The sequence below is a fragment of the Verticillium dahliae genome, genomic scaffold, assembly GCF_000150675.1.
Source record: "Verticillium dahliae VdLs.17 supercont1.3 genomic scaffold, whole genome shotgun sequence".
In the NCBI taxonomy this organism is placed as follows: domain Eukaryota; kingdom Fungi; phylum Ascomycota; class Sordariomycetes; order Glomerellales; family Plectosphaerellaceae; genus Verticillium; species Verticillium dahliae.
In genome coordinates this window covers 1,394,769-1,412,463 of record NW_009276940.1, presented here as the reverse complement: position 1 = coordinate 1,412,463, position 17,695 = coordinate 1,394,769, and the positions used below count along the sequence as shown (strand labels likewise).

General features: G+C 54.8%; 6 protein-coding genes across 6 annotated transcripts; 4 read left to right on the top strand and 2 right to left on the bottom strand.

Moving 5' to 3' along the window:
- Window positions 1–1,778: 1,778 nt before the first annotated feature.
- On the top strand, window positions 1,779–6,968 carry VDAG_02078 (uncharacterized protein; the record flags this gene model as incomplete). Its single annotated transcript, XM_009658107.1, has 2 exons — window positions 1,779–1,913; window positions 2,292–6,968. The coding sequence occupies 2 exons, from the start codon at window positions 1,779–1,781 to the stop codon at window positions 6,966–6,968; spliced, it is 4,812 nt and encodes a 1,603-aa protein (XP_009656402.1).
- Window positions 6,969–7,012: 44 nt separating this feature from the next.
- On the bottom strand, window positions 7,013–8,130 carry VDAG_02077 (L-lactate dehydrogenase). Its single transcript, XM_009658106.1, has one exon. It carries the CDS (start codon window positions 8,052–8,054, stop codon window positions 7,119–7,121), a length of 936 nt encoding a protein of 311 aa, XP_009656401.1. The 5' UTR covers window positions 8,055–8,130; the 3' UTR covers window positions 7,013–7,118.
- Window positions 8,131–9,593: 1,463 nt separating this feature from the next.
- On the top strand, window positions 9,594–10,953 carry VDAG_02076 (uncharacterized protein; the record flags this gene model as incomplete). The annotated part of the gene is made up of 2 exons (XM_009658105.1): window positions 9,594–10,205; window positions 10,276–10,953. 2 exons carry the CDS (start codon window positions 9,594–9,596, stop codon window positions 10,951–10,953), a joined length of 1,290 nt encoding a protein of 429 aa, XP_009656400.1.
- A 211-nt stretch (window positions 10,954–11,164) lies between these two features.
- VDAG_02075 (uncharacterized protein) lies at window positions 11,165–11,710 on the bottom strand (the record flags this gene model as incomplete). Its single annotated transcript, XM_009658104.1, has 1 exon — window positions 11,165–11,710. One exon carries the CDS (start codon window positions 11,708–11,710, stop codon window positions 11,165–11,167), a length of 546 nt encoding a protein of 181 aa, XP_009656399.1.
- Window positions 11,711–14,268: 2,558 nt separating this feature from the next.
- Window positions 14,269–16,030, top strand: VDAG_02074 (lysine-specific permease; the record flags this gene model as incomplete). Its single annotated transcript, XM_009658103.1, has 3 exons — window positions 14,269–14,592; window positions 14,643–15,860; window positions 15,914–16,030. 3 exons carry the CDS (start codon window positions 14,269–14,271, stop codon window positions 16,028–16,030), a joined length of 1,659 nt encoding a protein of 552 aa, XP_009656398.1.
- Window positions 16,031–16,497: 467 nt separating this feature from the next.
- Window positions 16,498–17,379, top strand: VDAG_02073 (uncharacterized protein; the record flags this gene model as incomplete). Its single annotated transcript, XM_009658102.1, has 3 exons — window positions 16,498–16,512; window positions 16,645–16,885; window positions 16,958–17,379. The coding sequence occupies 3 exons, from the start codon at window positions 16,498–16,500 to the stop codon at window positions 17,377–17,379; spliced, it is 678 nt and encodes a 225-aa protein (XP_009656397.1).
- Window positions 17,380–17,695: the final 316 nt, after the last annotated feature.

Sequence of the window (17,695 nt, the reverse complement as noted above, 5' to 3'; positions counted from 1 at the left end):
TCTCCACTTCGTTCTGGAGCTCTTCAATTCTTGTCGACTGTGACTGGGACTCTTCCAGGACCTTTCTCATGATCTTCGTCTGTAGTTCCATCTGTTTCTCCATAGCGCGCAGCAACGCTCTTCCGTCCGGCTGCCCTCCAAGAGTCCCGGAGATTGGTCGTCGCACCGTCGGTTTGGTACCGCGCCTATTGGCTCTTCGCTCCGTGATTTCCACATCGTCGGTCGGCTCGTTTCTGGCTTGACCCTCGGTCGCTTCATCATTGATATGTTCATCGTCGATGACTTCGTTGTCGATGGATCGATTGTCGACGACCTTGTTGCTCGGCTTGCGCGTCGATCGAAGCTGTCGTCTCACACCACCATTCCCCCATTCTCCATCCGACGCAACATGGATCGTGTCGCGTTCGTTCGCCATGGCTGCAGGTGGGGCGCCACGTGGAATGGGATCCACCAGTTCGCGTCGCGCCGTCCCACGTCAAAGACCAACCTGTCCACGATCAATCTGATGCCGTAATAAGTCTCTTCCTCTTTGAATTCTGTTCACTTTGGGTACAGACGTGATCGGTCGCGTCGTTTCGCTGCACATACAGTAGGACCCGGAATCGGCGTCCTCTGTTTACACTTCGTCAACTGTTTCCGCACGGACGTTGCGACTTCATGGCACTGGCGACTCAGCCGAGAGAAAATAACGTGGCGGAGAACCCATGTTCGACGCTTCTCCCAATCGAGCACTGACTTTCCCATGTCGGCTCCAGAAGCGGGAACGGCTGCTGCCGTAGCGTGCACGAACCCCTGTAAATGTCCGGGGACACGATCAGCTCTCAGCCAGCCAGTTGCCAGCCGTGTCTCAAGAGACCGTGGCCTGGGCGTCCATCAGAATGGTGATGAGGCTTCAGCCTCGCGAGCTAGCCGCGCGGCGAGATCGATAGCTAGGAGCGGGAACGGCCCAGGCCGCATCATGGACGCCCCCTAAATGATGCACGACGAGGGATCACCGCTCAGCCAGCCAGCCACAATCCATATCTGGTGATCATGGACCAAAAGCAGGGTCGCGGCGGAGGTCTGAGCCATGCGGCTAGACTCTGCGGGGTAAACGAGGGTGATCGCGTGGCTGCGGCAGCAGGCGAGTAGACACCAGGGCCCCTGAATTCCTCAGAGACTTCCAACCACAGTACGAACTTCGAAAGGTTCCGATTCGCCAGTGGCTTTCGCCCCCAGACAGATTCGGACAGAAAGTGATGCTCTCGGGTCATTTTACGTTCCCCCGTTGGAGATGTCGTTTTTCAGCTTCAGGGAAGACCTTCCGTATTGACCTGTCAGTCTCTTCTAACCGAACTTGGCATCTGAATGTCTGTTCAGCACGACGAATGCCACGATCGTCTCCGGGGAGCTCGCTCCGGGCTCATGTCAGCGTCTTACGGGAAATGTATCCATACCTGAGCTCCCATGTCACCGAAATCGATAGTTCAGCATTACGAGGACCGGTGACGAGTCTGGTCTATTCCACGGTTCCGCTTCATTGAGTGGCGTCGATGCAAAGAGAAGCTCGATGATGCTTGCCAGATAGAGCAAAACTTGTAGAACGAAAGACCAGCCAAGAAGGTAGGAGAGTCACTGGTCCGGAAAACCTATTTAAGATAACTCGACCGTCATCGAAAGTTTGAATCTTGAGCAGACACCATCTCTTCATCCTCTCTTCCGAACTCAAATCATCTTATCATACCTCTTGCCAGCGTCACTTACTTGCTCAAAATCCTCCAGTTTATTCTTACTTCAAAATGCATACCGTCCTCGACATCATCCATGCGGCCAATAAGGTCTCCGACCATATTGAGGATGCTCACGCTCGTTCAGGCAGTGCTCCCGACCTTTCGCCTAAGGAGCATGTTGAAAGCATCATCGCCAAGAACCGGGTAGGGCCTTATCGAGCAGTAAAGCATGTTGATTTCATACTGACACAATCTTCTAGGTTCTCAAACTCATCTCGCGCCAGATCAAAGATGTCGAGTCCGCTTTGAAGTCCTCTGTTGTTATAGATGCCGCCGACGTCGAGCCAGAGCTGGTAGCAATGGACGTTGCCAACGATACCAACAAGCCGCCAGGCGATGTGATCCGAGAGGGTATGTCTGGCAAGGACTCCGGCCTTGGCAAGCAGAACCCTTCACTCGAGAAGATGGCCGAGAACATCGGACCAATCGTCGATACCTTCAAAGACATTCTGGTACGATAAACCCTTGCATCGCACCCTTCGTTTCAGATTTGACTCGCTAATATTTGATCGCTTCCCACAGACCAAGCCTTACCTAAAGAACTACAACGCAATGCTCAACACTATTCCCATCGTTGGGCTTAAGGGCGACAACATCATGTACACCGAGACCAAGAGCCGCGGCGTTCTCGGCGTAGAGGAGGATTGGTCGGTCTTTGGCCGTATCCCCGAAAACGTCAACATCGACAGCAGCAAAGCCGTTCATTTTTTCCCTTACAAGGGAGACTTTTGCATGTCCATCGGTACCGCCATCTGGCGCAGGAAGCATCGCGATGACAGGGACCCCGAGGTCAAGAAGGCAGTTGATAACTGGCCGAAACTGTACGTCGAGTCCTGGGAAAAAGTAGGCGACAACTGTCTTCCGGTTGGCAACGCCTGGAGTATCCTCCCGTTTGCACGTCTCTCCGGCAAAGACATTCGCTTCCATCTCGTAGTTCTGGGACAGGACGGTCGCCTGCTATCTCTGAACGGCGACCTGGCTGGAAGCAACAACTCGTTCACGGAGCTTAAGAACGGCTCCGACGCCAAGAACAAGGCAGCGGCTGCTCTCAGCATCAAGCAGGCGGCCTACTTCAATGGAAATATTGTGGCCTACGACAGTGGCAGCAACACTTGGAATCTCGACGTGGATTTCGATGCTGCAACCTTCACTGCTTCGGACCAAATGGCTGTGGACCCGCTCTTCGAGCTGACCGCCACTGACATTGGTCCCGTTGCTGTTCAGACCGACGGCTGGATCTATCGTCGCCGCCTCGAGACGGTCAATGATCCATCGGACAAGACCGCTAAGAACGACAAGAAGGCTGGTTGGCAGCGGTGGATCCAACAAAAGGGCGTCACGCACCTCGGCGTGGCCTCCCCTGGTGTGATGTTGGACCTGGAGACACTCACGGGGTCTCTGCGGGACCGTTACATGGACACTCAGAAGTGCATTTACCCTGTGGTCAGCAAGCTGCAGACATTTGCTACCAACCAAGAGCTTTTCCTCAAGAAGCAACTTGAGACGGCTGAAGAGTACCAGAAGAACGAGGACAGCGCAGCGAAGCAAAAGATTGCCATCAAGGAAGCGAAAAAGCTTGTTATGCAGACGAAGATCTGGGCTACAATCATGCGCAAGCAGTCCAGCTCTGTCAAAGACACCGTCAACGGCATGGGTACCGATCTCTCTTCGGTCCGTACCCAGCTCGACCAACAGCTCATTGTTCTTCGCGATAAGCTTGTCTCGCTTCAAGCTCAGATTAAGGCCACAAAGGAAGCCAAGGCAAAGATGGATGCTGCCTTCTGGGGTTCCATTGGTGTGATGCTCCTTGGCATTGGTCTTGCAGTTCTCGGCGCTGTGACTGGTGTTGGTGTCATCGCTTTGGGCATTGTCGGCGGCGCGTTGTTTGCCGGCGGACTTGTGGCGGCTTGCCACTTTGGCAGCGAGTCAGCAAAGCTTGCTGGGCAGATCGAGGACTTGGAAGCAGAGGCGAGGGGTGTACAGCAAGCCATCACTGACATAAAGTCCGTGGCGGACAGATTTGGTGACCTCGAGAAGATGTACGAGAATCTCAACATGTTCTGGGGCCGTATGTTCAATGCCGCCTCGAGTCTTGGCGGCATGAACGAGGCCACAGCGCTCCAGATCGGCGCGGGCGTTCTTGAGGACACAACATCCATCGAGGCTTCGATCAGTGTTGTGACCAAGATGAAGAACGGCTGCGCGACCTACCTTGCTGTCTTGAACAGAACCGGCATCAAGATTCCCCGGGATGATTCTGACGACGACTCGGACAATGACGATGATGAAGCTACCGACGTTGAGCTGCAGTCACTCGAGACTTCGCCTGTCGACCCGGGATTCAAGAACCTCGTTCTCTTCAACAAGCAGGTCAATATCGCCACGCAAGCTTTGGAGAACGATCAGTTCAACGAGTATGTGAAGCATCTCGAGGTTGCAGACCTCATTGACGTCTACACTGGGCAGATGGGAATTGCGCCCGAAACCGTCGCTCAAGTCTTGGACGAAGCTCGTCAGCGGGAGGGGGCCGAGGCGGCGGACATTTTCGGTGATCTTGCCAACTTTGCCCGCTTCACACCTCTCGGGATGGCCGTCGGAATGGTCGAACAGGCTGTGTCACGCGATGTTGACCTTGAGTCAGCGCCTCAAGATGAACAGAGGGAATCAGGTGACATCTTTGGCATTTTGGCCGATTTTGCGAGGGTCAGTCCCGTCGGTATGATTGTAAACACGATCGGGACAGCGGCTGAGGCCGTTGCCCGTGATGTTGACCTCAATGAACAGCCGGAAAGCACGCAGTCAAACGGCAAAGAGTCTGCTGATATCTTTGGCGACTTGGCCAACTTTGCTCGCTTCACCCCCATGGGGATGACCGTCAACCTTGTGTCGGACGCCTTTTCGCGCGACGTCGACCTTGATATCCCTGAGACTCAAGTCCAGTCGCACGAGTCTGCGGACATTTTCGGAGTCATTGCCGACTTTGCGCGCTTCACTCCCGTTGGGTTTGCGCTGGGAGGTCTTCAGCTCGACAGCCCGAACCCAGTACAAAACTGGTTTTTGAAGAACACAATCGATGCGGCAACGAACATCTTTGCCACTGCGGCCCCGTTCTCATCGGACCATCCCAGCAGCGGCATGCTCAACGGTATCTTGGGCGAGGCTCGAAACAACGTACTTTCCATGTTGGATATGACTCTCAGCACGGCCTCAGTGTCAGAGGGTTGGATGAAGCAGATCCCGGCCGTTCCTGAGTCGGACGAGGAGATCTCAAAGGTTGCCTATCTTCAAGCGCAAGCACTCCTCACATGCAAGCAAGCAATGGAAAAGGCTAGGCTCGCCAACAACGCTTTCGTCGACTTTAACCATTTGGCTCAGCAGGAGCAGGAACGTCTTCAGCGTGAAATCAGTTTCCTCGGGGACAGGATCCAAAGCACCCATGCCCGGGGTGAAGCTGAGCTCCGGGAGATACTGAGCCCACGCGTCACAGACTTCTTTGACTTTGGGATTGGTCGGATGTCGGCTATGCAGAAAGCCAACGAGATGCAGAGCCGACTCAGCCAGGAGATTGATGAGCTTCAACGCAAAATCTCGCAGTGTTCGCAGGACCTCCAAAGCGGTCACTCCTTTATGGGACACACCCAGACTTGGGTTGAGCTCTGCGAGCGCACAAGCGGCAACCTTGGCTCGATTTACGGAACTCTGATGTCTGTGAAGTACGGTATCAAGATCGATGCCGCGGCGTACAAGGAGCTGGCGGATACGCAGTGGGGTCAGATCCGCAAGGAAGCGGACGAGGTCAAGGCAATGCTTCAGGGAGGCCAGAACTCGGCGGTGGCTATGGACATCGAAGGCCTTGGTGTTGCTGCAGATGTTGCTGCCGATTCAGCTTTGGTGCAGATTGCATCCCCCACTCCCGTCCTGCTGTCACAGCTTGAGGCCCAGACTAACAACTCGACCATCGTCTGGGAAAATATCGGCAAGCTGCAAAGGCTTACTTACACTGAAGATATCGTTGGCTACTTCGACGCTGCTTCTAACCGAAAGGTTACACTCAACGAAGTCATCCAGAGCATCAGGAATGCCTACACCCAGACGGCCGCGCTTCATTACGGGACCGTTGAGCAGATCAACACGCTGGCTCTTCTGCAGAGTACCCGTGCGAACAACCTCGCCAGTGGCAAGATTTCTCCGCATGTCTTCCTCAAGGGTACCTTCAGCTCAGTCTCCATGGCACGCAAGCAATCTGCTCGCGTCAAGTCGCAGCTGGCCAACTCCTCTGCTGAGCTCAGTGGTAAAATCAAGCTTGTGAAGGCGTCCATCGGAGAGCTGAAGAAGGCCATCTCCAGCGCCAACATTGATCTCGCCCGCCGCGACAAGGCCTATCGCGACAAAGTTACCGGCATCATTGTTGAAGGATGCTTGACCGGCTTCGCTACTGGCGGTTTGGTTGCTGCTGCTGCATTTGCTGCTTATTCAGGGGTTGCCATCGCTTCCATTCCTGCCCTTCTCGCGGCCGGCGGTGTCGTCTTTGGCAAGGACGGCGACAAGAAGGAAGACAAGGAAGAAGGCACGCCGGATGGTAAGGCTTCCAATGGAACCAAGGCTACCAACGGCACCAACGGCACCAACGGCACCAATGGCACCAATGGCCATGCGAAGCCCAAGGTCGAGTCGGATGGGGAGGAAGTTCCCGAGGAGGCTGGAGACAAGAGTGAGGAGACTGCTGCGCCCACCAAGAAGACTGAAAAGGAAATCCCCATTCAGAAACGCGTGGAAGCGGCGCAAGACACCTGGACGGCACTCAGCGGAGTGCTTCGAACAGTCAAGGATGCCGCCAGCGGAACGGAGCTCGGCAAGGCGCTGTTCAACAAGATGAGTCTCCAGGAACTTGGCATGCTTGTGCAGTTGGTCAAGACAGCTATCGTCGTCATGGAGCGCTCTGTGGCGGCGGTGGAGCACCTCTCGCAGCCACTGGAGGACCTGCTGTCCAGCGTGGCTCAAATGGCTGACATTCTGTCCGACATGGATACTCGTTGCAGCCAGTACCAGGTGAAGACTGCTGGAGCATCACTTCAATTTGGCAAGGAAGAGGCCGAGACAGTCAAGGCCCGCTGGGCTGAGGTTGGTGACGCCGCTGAGGCTTGGCTGGATGTCTTCAACGCGCAGCGCATCTCTCCTATTACCTACAGTGTCGTTTGAGTACATGAGGCTTCACAAGGAGGAGGTAAGGAGAGCTTTAACTTGAGATCACACTGTACCATTGAATGATTTAGCTAGCATAGTGTTGGACAGTATGCGATTTTTCATAGGGTACTCCGACGGGTTGCATAGCACCGTGAAATAGACCCATCACTTCTCAATCGACAGTATAACCTCTCGAATACTCGATGCCGACTGTTTCAACAGCTCCGTCTCCTTTTCGTCAAGGAGCAGAGGCACTTCCTGGAACGCTCCGCCCCTGTTGATCTTACACGGCATGCTAAGGGCCACGTCCTCCACGCCAGCGTAATCTCCAACCTGAGAGACGGTCATGATGGCATCGGAGTCCTTAACGATTGGCTCCACAAGGCTAACAATGACACTTGCGATACCGTAGTTTGTTTTCCCCTTCTTTTCGATGATAGCGTAGGCTGCACCCCTGGTACGGGCCGCGCATGCCGCCATAGCCTCCTCGTCGTGGGGCCTCCCAGCTTGCCGGCAATACTCAGGCAGCCGCATTCCAGAAATGTTGGCCAGGGACCACACAGGGAGCTGAGAGTCGCCATGTTCACCAATGATGAATGCATGAACGCTACGCGGGCTGATACCGAAGTGGTGGCCCAGCTCGCGGCGAAAGCGGGTTGTGTCGAGTGAAGTACCGGTCCCAATGACACGGTGAGCAGGAAAACCGGAGAGCTTGGTAGCAGCATGCGTAAGAACGTCGGCGGGGTTGGTGGCGATGATGAGGATTGTATCCGGAGCAGCCGTGGCGATGCGAGGGACGACGTCAGCGAAGAGGGCGTAATTTGTTTGTACGAGCTCGAGGCGTGTTTGGCCGGGCTTCTGGTTGACACCTGCCGTAATGACCACGAGGGTCGCGCCCGCGCAATCAGAATAATCGCCAGCGCGGACCTTTGAGTGTGTGAAATGGGCGGCATGACCAATGTCTGTAGCCTCCCCATCAGCACGGTGCCTGTCAATGTCGATGAGGACAATGTCAGCGGCTAGACCGCTAAGCAGGATAGCATAGGCTGTCGTCGCGCCGACAGAGCCGGCCCCTACGACGACGATCTTGATGGACTGCATGATAATGAGACAGATGTTGGTATTTTTTTAGGAGTCCAAGGACAATTCACCGTCGAGGTCACAGTCGCGGGTTCGTGCTCTGGAGACATCGCAGCTTGTAGCATCGTAGCTTGTAGCGGGGTAAAGACTCGACAGCCGTGGATCGATTTGGGTACTGGCGTTAGTGGCGGGTTAGGTTGGTTTAAGGGTGTTTAGCTTCGTAGCTAGGGTATTAGACAGTCGAAAACAACGCGTCGTATATATATGACTCGATATTGTCGATATTGTCGCGGACTTGGTCAAGCTGGACGGTGGCCTGTTTCTGACTAACCCGGCTCGCCAAGGTTTGTGGCTCACGATATCCAATTGGGCGCTTCGGGGATCTCCCGACTTTCCGTGCCGTCCGCTCATCTACTACTGCTGGTATCATCTCGACGACAACCAAGTTCGATGAACACGTAATTATCTACAGAGGAGACAGCAAATGCTGCGGAACAGTGCACAGAGATGTGCTACAGGAGCTCAAACGTTTCTTCATATTTTTCTACTAGTCCATCGACGTTGAAAGCCTCATTTTTAGTCTCGCAGGATTGGTAGCGGTGACTTGAATTCTTGATTGCCAGGTTCGCTAGAACAGGTCTATAGATACAATTCCTGCACGATTTCATCAGCTTAGTATCGTCTTGAATGGTTCCGTGTCAATCTTTCAGGTCGGCATGCGATCATACCAGCTTGTTTCCCTACCCACCGTTCAACACTAGGTAGATGTGTCGCTTTTCTGGTCTACCCAAAATGCAGCTTTTAAATGAATTTATACCGCTGATATGTCCCCAACATGTAGAGCAGCTATCGATACCCGAAGCGAAGGACCTAGCTGTCAAGTGGCTCACACCCTTACATTCTTCGCAGATCCAGAACAAAGGCTGTGCTGCAAACGCGTCGGGGGCATCGTGAGCTTAACCCAGGGTCGGACCTGCTAGAATGAGGCCAAACCTTGTAATCTAGGTAACAAAGGGAGAGATACAAGGTTGACGCTCTGATCACATGTGGCAAGCAGAAGCGATTGAACCAACTTTCGGTGGAGTGTAGGCCTTACGATGCCAGCCTTTGGCCTCGGTGATTGTCGTATTGACAGAACTACACATAGCATTGCGGCAAGGCTCACTGAAAGTCGCCTACAGCCCCTGTCTTCAGTTCCTAAGTGTTCACCAACACGGGTCGCGTGACATTGTGCCAAGATTAAATTGAGGCCCCAGCCCTCTTGGCCTCGATAAGCCCCGAACGTCTCGGCAGCGCCTCCGTGACCCATGGCCAGTTAAGTGTTCCCTGTGCCACTGCAATGCATTCAGGTACACTTCTAGCCTGGTATCGATCGTGCCTCAAAAGCGACAAGAACAAGCATTTGAATGGGCGACATCCCGTTCATCCGTTTGTCTCACGAATACAACAGCACAACCACATCGGGCTCAACATCTACACGACACACTCGATCCCGAGAATGGAGTTGCGCTCATGTTCAATCACCATATGTTATCAGCCAAACAACCACGAGACTTCACAATGCGCTCGCTGCAGACCTTCATGACTATACAGGCAGCCTTCTCAACGCTTGTCCATGGCCAAGACGAGCAAGCCTTGATCCAAATGACCTGGCCTGACGCAAACGAAAGTTTCTACAGCGTCATCAATGGAAAGAAGGTGACACACAACGGTGGACACGACGACTGGGGATTAAGCTCGAGAAACTTCCAGTGCTCAGATGTCAACCCCCCTTCCGACGCAAAACGAACCTTGCTTTCGATTGATGGGTTTCATGTTCAGTTGTCACAGATGTGGGACTCCAAGACCGTCTCGAGTTCATTCGAAATTGGGAGATGGATGATAGACTGGTCGTTCGGTCAATTTGAAGGACTTGATGGCGCCAATGCGACTGCTTTCGCCTGGTCCAACGGCCTCTATTACGATGGCTTGTCTGACCTGGGAGTCACATGTGGTGACAGGCTTTTGGCACCAAACTCCTACGGGATTCCCAACTGGGAAGAAGAGGGCATTGTCGACATATTCCAGGTCGAACCGGGGCGGTGGAACGGAGTCAACGCGACGTTGGGTATAAGCTTTCAACAAAAGCTGCCAGGTTCCCAGACCGAGTTGCCGTCGCAAACTTTCATACAGGTGAGTCTAAGCCCCCGCCCTGCAGAATGACAACACGTTCAGGGGCAATATTTGACTGACGAAGCAACAGTGCGCCTACGTCCAGTTCACAACAGGCCCAGTTCCTGCATCGCCTTGTCAGGCTGGCACACCAACAACCAAGACTACATCAAGCGAGTCACCAGAATCTACTCGAGCAACTCGAACTGGCTTTTCCTGGGACCGAGAGACGCCACCCACCAGCACAAGCGCCAGTAATGAAAACGCTGAGGACGACGGTAACGGTGGAGGCGACAGAGGTCTCAGCGCTAAGGATCTTGGCTTGGCGATCGGCCTGTCATTGGGCATACTGGCCCTTGTAGGCTTGATTGCCTATTTCTGGCCTCGCCTGCCAGTGAAATACACCTCTCGCGTTCCTGGAACAAGTGGCTTGATGGAGAATCAACGCGAGACTTCACTTGGGGGGGCACCAGAAATGAATGGTCAAGGGGCCACATTGCAGGTGCCAGCCACCATCAGAACAGCCAGCACTAGAAGCAGCAGTCCGCCCCGAGTGGGACTGCCTGGAGGCTATTATCATCCCCGGCAAAGGCTCTCCTCCGATTTCGATGTTGAGGCTGGGTCATCTCATCGACAGCACCAACCTTTGCCTGAGAGCGAGATGATCATGGTACAGGCAGCCATCGCCGATTCAAACGAACCGAACAAGGCCATTATCGACGAGCCTCTTCCTCCGTATCCAGGACCACCTCCGGAATACGAGAGATAGATCTTGCGATTAGCGTGAGGAAGTGTCTCTCGCTTGAATCGGTATGTATAAGTGTGTAGTGATAGGAGTTTCATCTGGAACTGTACGCGCAAGGGACGACAGGGAGCACTTGGGTTAGACATGCACCATGATCAGGGAACATGGACTGCAAATGGTTACAAAGTCTTCATGCTTCCCATGTTTGGTGACCATTGCGATGATCAATGTCCTCTCAAAAGGTTTGCGCATCGCTAGCAATGGGCTGTAAATCCCCCTTTCCCTTGAAGTTTTCCAGAATGTCCGCCTGCTCCGACAGCATGAACCGGTCAGTCTGCGAGCCAATCTTCGCAAGATCCCTCCATCGATCGAACGCCGTCGGGTCTCTCTTGTCGCCGTGCGCCTCCTGTGGGTGCTCCCAGTGCCCCTTCGAGAAGCCAATCAGGGTTGTGACTTTCTGGTTGGGAATGTCGTAGACGAGAGAGCAGATGGTGCCCGTCTCCTCAAGCCAGTTCACCTGCCAGATTTCGCCCGGCCGTACACACTGGTACGTGGCTGTCTGGTAGTTGATGCGGCCAGCCATAGGCCCACCGTGAATGGCGTAGACCACGCGGTCGTGAGAGAAGAACCACACCTCATAACGCCATTTCTCGGGCTTTCCATTTTCGTCTTGGGCAGCATAGTCGTAGATGAGGTGAGTATCCTTAATATCCTTGTCGAAGGAGGGGTCAAGCTTGGTGTTGGTGAGGAAGCGAGGAAGAGACTGGTTGGATTGAGACATGTTGAGTGGTGACCGCCGGGCTGCTGCAACATGAGAATGGGCAAAGAAAGATTGGGAGACGTCAATGGCCAGCCACCTGATATGTGTATGTTTGCCGCAACCCGTCTATGAGGTCATCATTGCTGGAACCGCATCGAGGTCCAGTCCGGCCTCCGGTTCCAGCCACAACGTCAATTGAACACCAAGGAGAGCTTGCCGGATTTGCCAGAAGGGAGGACTTAGATGTAAGCAACTCTCATAGAAAGCAATTTGGATTGCAAGAATGCCAGAATATTCCTCCAGATGCTTCAAGACGGCTTGAAGACGCAAATAAGCCTTGATGCGAAGAAGACTAACATGGAAGCGTTCCATCCATTTGTTGCGTTCGTCAGGGAACGAAATCAATGTGTCTCCTAGTGGGTCTGGCCGCGACCGTGACAATCATGATGCTCCGCCCCGTATGGGATTATCGTCAGAATTGTTGTGACAATCAGAGAAACTGCGACAATATACTCTCTTCATTATTAATCATCAATTTTGAAATCAACAGGCGAGAATCCAAGCAGATGGCAACAAGGTGTAGCCCCAGGACCAGGGACGGGACGCCAAGGCCATCCGGCGAGGAGCCGCCGGCCGGATATCGGCCTACCGGCATTAGCGGATCGCATTTGCCCACTCTGCATCCGATGCAAGCAAAAGCTGCGCTGGGCGAGCGACCGCCAACCGCAGCTGGCTGTACTGAGCGCGCGTCGCAACAGCCCTTTTCCGATGCATCCCTAGAAAGAGGCCCAGCGACATTGTCCCGACCGTTGGCACATCATGAAACGGCACGCTGCAGGCTTTCTCGCGTCGTAGCAGACTATCGAAAAGCCTAGGCGGAGAGCGCCCATGAGCACAATGCAAAGCTCCAAAACGACGTGACTGTGCACCAGGCGAGACCAACGATGCTTGGGGCATTCCTGTAGCTCACGTCAGGGAGCCAAATGCGAGGCACTACCCAACCATAGCTGCGACAGCCACGGCTCTCGATATGGTACGATGGACATGCCTCAAGAGACGAGGTTTGCAAAAGTATGGATAGGCCTGACGTGCCACTGAATCTGGAGTCGGTTGTGCCCGTGCTGGCGAGTTCCACTCCTTTGCAGGTACGCCAGAAAATATGTGCTCATAACGCGACTCCTGGTGATCTGCTACCAAACAGGTATACCACGAGCCAAACAAGCTCTAGTTCAGGTGCTTGTGCCTAAGTCAATTAGCCCAAATCCGTGACAGCATGGTGCAAGGCCGCCAACAAGCGGCGTCGAGTGTCAAACGATGGATATTGCGGGGTTGGCGATGATCTGAATGTGTCGCCCACGTTCTGTTTCGGCTGAACAGGCAGCTGACAAGAGACTGTATGCCACATGCCGGAGCTGCTTCTCGTGCTTCAAGCTCCGCGAACACTCACTCATGTCGGCATCGTTAAGCGAAGGATATCGTTTTCGGACCATGACGACAGGACCACGCGATGGCTGAGGTCAAGGTGGTTAGGCCACTGACACCTCAGCGTGGCGCTCCTGCTGTTGACGCTCATACCACGAGGTAAATGACAAATATAGGAAGCGAAGCTATCATGAGGCAAGTTCACCCAAGACGATGAAGCTTGAGCAGGGCAGCTGACTCGCTAATTGCCTTCTCGTCAATCAGGGCATGGCCGCCACAAATGTCGTTTTCGGCGTGGCCGCACCCATGGCTTGTTTTGCTGGACTTTTCACACCGGAAATCGTCGGCAGTTACCTGTGCCTCAGCGGCAGATTCCAACCTCGACTTGGTAAACACCTTTCTGGACAGAAAACGGCTCCGAGGACGTGCTCGCTTTTCAAGATGATAATGGTATCAAGCTCGGAAATATTACACCAGCGAGATCCGTACCGTGCTCCATCGCGAATCTCTCGCCAGATGTTCTCCGCCAAGCGCCGGAGCGAACCCCTACAAACGGGCCGCCCTACCATGCCGCGTGGTGTCGAGGGCGTATCCAGTTCAGCCCAGCGGCGCTTGTCCAACACTGGAAATGTCACCTTGTAAGTTTTGGTTGACAGAGAAGCGGTTCCGCCGACAGTGAAGGCAAGTGGCGTAAAATCCCTCCAGCAAACCACGCTGGCCCCGTTGTTCGAGTCAGTCACAGCTGGGTCCGGCCACTGATGTTACGCGAAAAGATCCACCAGAGTGCCGGTTTTCACACCTGCGATCTGCCATTTAGGTGTAGAACCAGAGGCGAGGGTGGCCGAGACGGAGGCTCCTGGTCTGAGAAGAAATCTTCACACATTATTATCCTTTCGCCTGGCCCGAGGTCCACACATGGCTAGGATATGTTCCTGGCTAGCTCTGATGATACCATTCTTTGGCTCCGGTGTCGCCATCGTGAAAGAAAAAAATTGATCCGACTTGGAGCCTACTTGTACTGCATGTTGCGGCAATCTGAATGAATGGATTGCTTATACGCTGGACCCTCTCTAGCCATCCAAACTTGACGTAACGCCTGCCATTCTATGACCAAACCATCAACTGAACAAGGTTTGCAATTGGAAGCTTAGATCACCATGGCGCGCCATTCTCACGACGGAGTTGACCACATCTCTCCGGATATCGAGCGAGCGGCTGCGGACTATCATGCGGGCAGCGATGACAAGGAAGCCATTCTACCGCCGCAGCTCGGCGTCGGCGGCCAAGGTGGCACCCAGCGCCACCTCCGCGACTACCAGGTCACGATGATTGGCTTCTGCAGCGGCATCGGGACCGGCCTGTTCATCGGCACCGGCTCGGCGTATGCACAGGCCGGCCCCGCAGGTTTGCTGCTTGCGTACATCATCGTCGGCGCTGTGCTTTGGTGTGTGATGCAGAGCATCGGCGAACTCGCAACCTTGGTGAGTGAACACTGCTTCTGAATCTTCGGGAGCCAAAACTGACTTGTCAGATTCCAACGGCGGGCACTTTCCCCCACTGGGCGACACGCTTCATCGACCCTGCAGTCGGCTTCTCGCTGGCCATCTCATATGGCTACTGCTACACCATCTCGATCGCCGCCGAAGCTTCTGCATCGGCCATCTTGGTGGCGTACTGGACAGACATGACGCCGGCTGTCATCATCACCATCTCGCTTGTGCTCATTCTGGCCATCAACCTCCTGAATGTACGATGGTATGGCGAGGTTGAGGTCTTCAGCGGTTCGGTCAAGGTGCTCTGCTTCCTTGGCCTCATCCTCGTGTCCATCGTCATCACCTCCGGAGGTGGGCCAAATGGCGAGGCTATCGGATTCCGGTACTGGAACAACCCGGGCCCCTTTGTCCAGTACAACGACATCAAGGGAACGACTGGCCAGTTCCTTGGCGTCCTGTCCGCCTTTGTCAACGCGTCCTTCTCCTTCATCGGTGTTGAGACGGTTGTCATCTGCGCTGCCGAGTCGATCAACCCCCACAAGGCTATCCCCACGTCCACGAGCCGCGTCACCTATCGCATTGGCCTTTTCTATATTCTCGGTGCTCTGCTCATCGGCCTCATCGTGGACCCTCGCAACCCCGACCTCGTCTCGGACGCTGGCAACGGCAACGCATCGCCCTGGGTCATCGCCATCAGGCAAGCGGGGATCTCCATTCTGCCGTCCATTGTCAACGCGTGTATCCTCGTGTCGGCATGGTCTGCCGGCCTCTCGTACTGCTGGGTCGGCTCGCGCATGATCGTTGCCATGACCACTGACGGCCAGCTGCCCAGCGTCTTCGGCCGCACGTGGTCCAACGGTGTGCCCTACGTCGCCGTCATCACGGCCTGGCTCTTCGGACCTTTCGCATACCTCAGTCTGGGCTCGGGCGGCGCGGGTCAGGCGTTCACGTGGCTGCTCAACCTCAGCACCGTGTCGGGTCTCATCGCGTGGGCGACGCTCTGCTTCTGCTACATCCGCTTCCACCGCGCCATGAAGGTGCAGGGCATCAGCCGCGACACTCTGCCGTGGAAGTCGCCATTCCAGCCTTACACGGCCTGGTTCGGCTTCATCGGTGCCACCATCATTACTTTTGTCGCCGGTTTCCCCGTGTTCCTCAAGGGTAACTGGTCGACTGCCGACTTTATCGCGTCGTACATCAGCATTCCCATCTTTATCCTGCCCATTATCGGCTGGAAGCTGTGGCACAAGACCAAGGTATGTCGCTCATCGGTTTGGAGATGTGGCTCAGAGATGCTAACCTTGGACAGTTCCAACGTGCCGCGACGATTGATTTGTGGTCGGGTCGTCTGCATGAGTCGCAGCAGCCGCCGCCCAAGCCGATTGCAACGGACTTCAAGGGCAAGGTCCATAACTTCTTTTCATGAGGGTGCTGCATATGTTGCCTGGTGTTTTCCAGGCAGGCTGGATTGATAGCGTTCCTGGTATTTACATAATAGACTGAATAGATTTCCGAGTAATCGCTTCCATTGAAGGAGACTTGACACAAGCCAGTAGCACCAGCAATGTCATGCCGAACACGCGAGATGACTGTGAAGACTGGTCAATCAAGGGATTTAGGGGACTGAACTGACGAAGATCCGAGCGAGCTGAACACGGTTCCATTGGACGATTGGTCATGGATCAAGGGATGTTGTCTCACCAAAGTGAGTGTTCCATCCTCAATGGGGTCAGGGTGGGTCCAAGACGGGAAGGGGCAAGGCGCGGAGTCACGTGCTGGCATGGCGATCGCGTTAAGTGGTGGGTGGGGCGAGGCTTACTTTTGGACCAATTCCAGTGGTCGACCAGGTGATCCTCGAACTCACTGGGCAAGCGCGACGGGATCCCTATGTTCATGGCCGCTTCCCGTGTAAGGTGCAGTCTTGCGCCGTTCCTTCAACCTTCAACCTTCCTTACCTCCATCCAGCCTTGCTGCTCTCTATCTACCCTCCTTCCCCCTCTCTCTCCCCAGAGTCAATTGATGGGCCAGATTCAGTTCTAGGAACCATCACAGCTCTCCATCAATCATTTATTCTTCACATTTCTGATATCTTCGCTCCTTCTCCCAGCACACGGTCCCGAACGTCGCCACGTCCTTCCATCTGTTATACTCGACCCGCAGGCCAGCCAGCAGCAAGCCGCCGCCGACATTGCATCACACTTCCTGAATATGGAGTGCTCCAATTGCAAGCGCAATTTTGCCTGGCATCTTCACGGCCGGGACGGTTGCCATTACCACAGTGGTACGTCCAATGCCTACCCTCCCCAACCCTCCCCAACTCCACCCCCATCAGGCCACTGACAACCGCTCTCAGGCTTCCTCCAGCCCATGGCCTCGACGTCCGACGACATGATGGACACGGAACCCAGCATGGAAGATTTTCTTCGGAGCCGCCGATGGTCCTGCTGCCAACAAGCGGGCAACAACCCGGGATGCAACTGGGGCCGCCATCAGCTCCGCCAACCACGGTCCCTGGAGCCCCCGACGGGCGTGCGTACCGGCGGCAACGCGTTCCACGGCGCGAGGGGGATGAAGAGGCGGAGCTCCGACGACAGCGACTCGGACAGCAGCAGCGGCAGCGGCGCCGAGTCGTCGATCGGCTCGCGAAACATGGCCGCGGGGTTTGGCGTCAAGATGCGAAGGCTCGACCGGCGGGACGGCATGGGCGCCGCGACGTTACGCGACGGCCGGCAAGAGGGGACTCTTTCGTTTTTCGCAACGGCGCATTCGGGGTAACTTAGTTTCAGCGTGTGTAGACTTTGGTACAAACAGGGCATCATCGGCAACGGGCGTCATCTTGACGAGGCTTGCTATGCTCGTCTGGCCTCGGATGAGGCGACGGAGCAATACTTTCGGCCGCGCACTCGGGAAAAGGGTTTTGGTCGTGTGCTTGGGAAAGGTAGTTTCGGGACGAGCCCTGTTCACAGCAGATGCCTGGCTTTTGCACCGACGACGGTCTGTATGGAATAGCGATCAATAGGAGTAACTGGGAGCAAGTCAAGTTTTCAATCCATCGCCTCGTCGCAGTACGTCTTCCACTGCCTGCTGCATT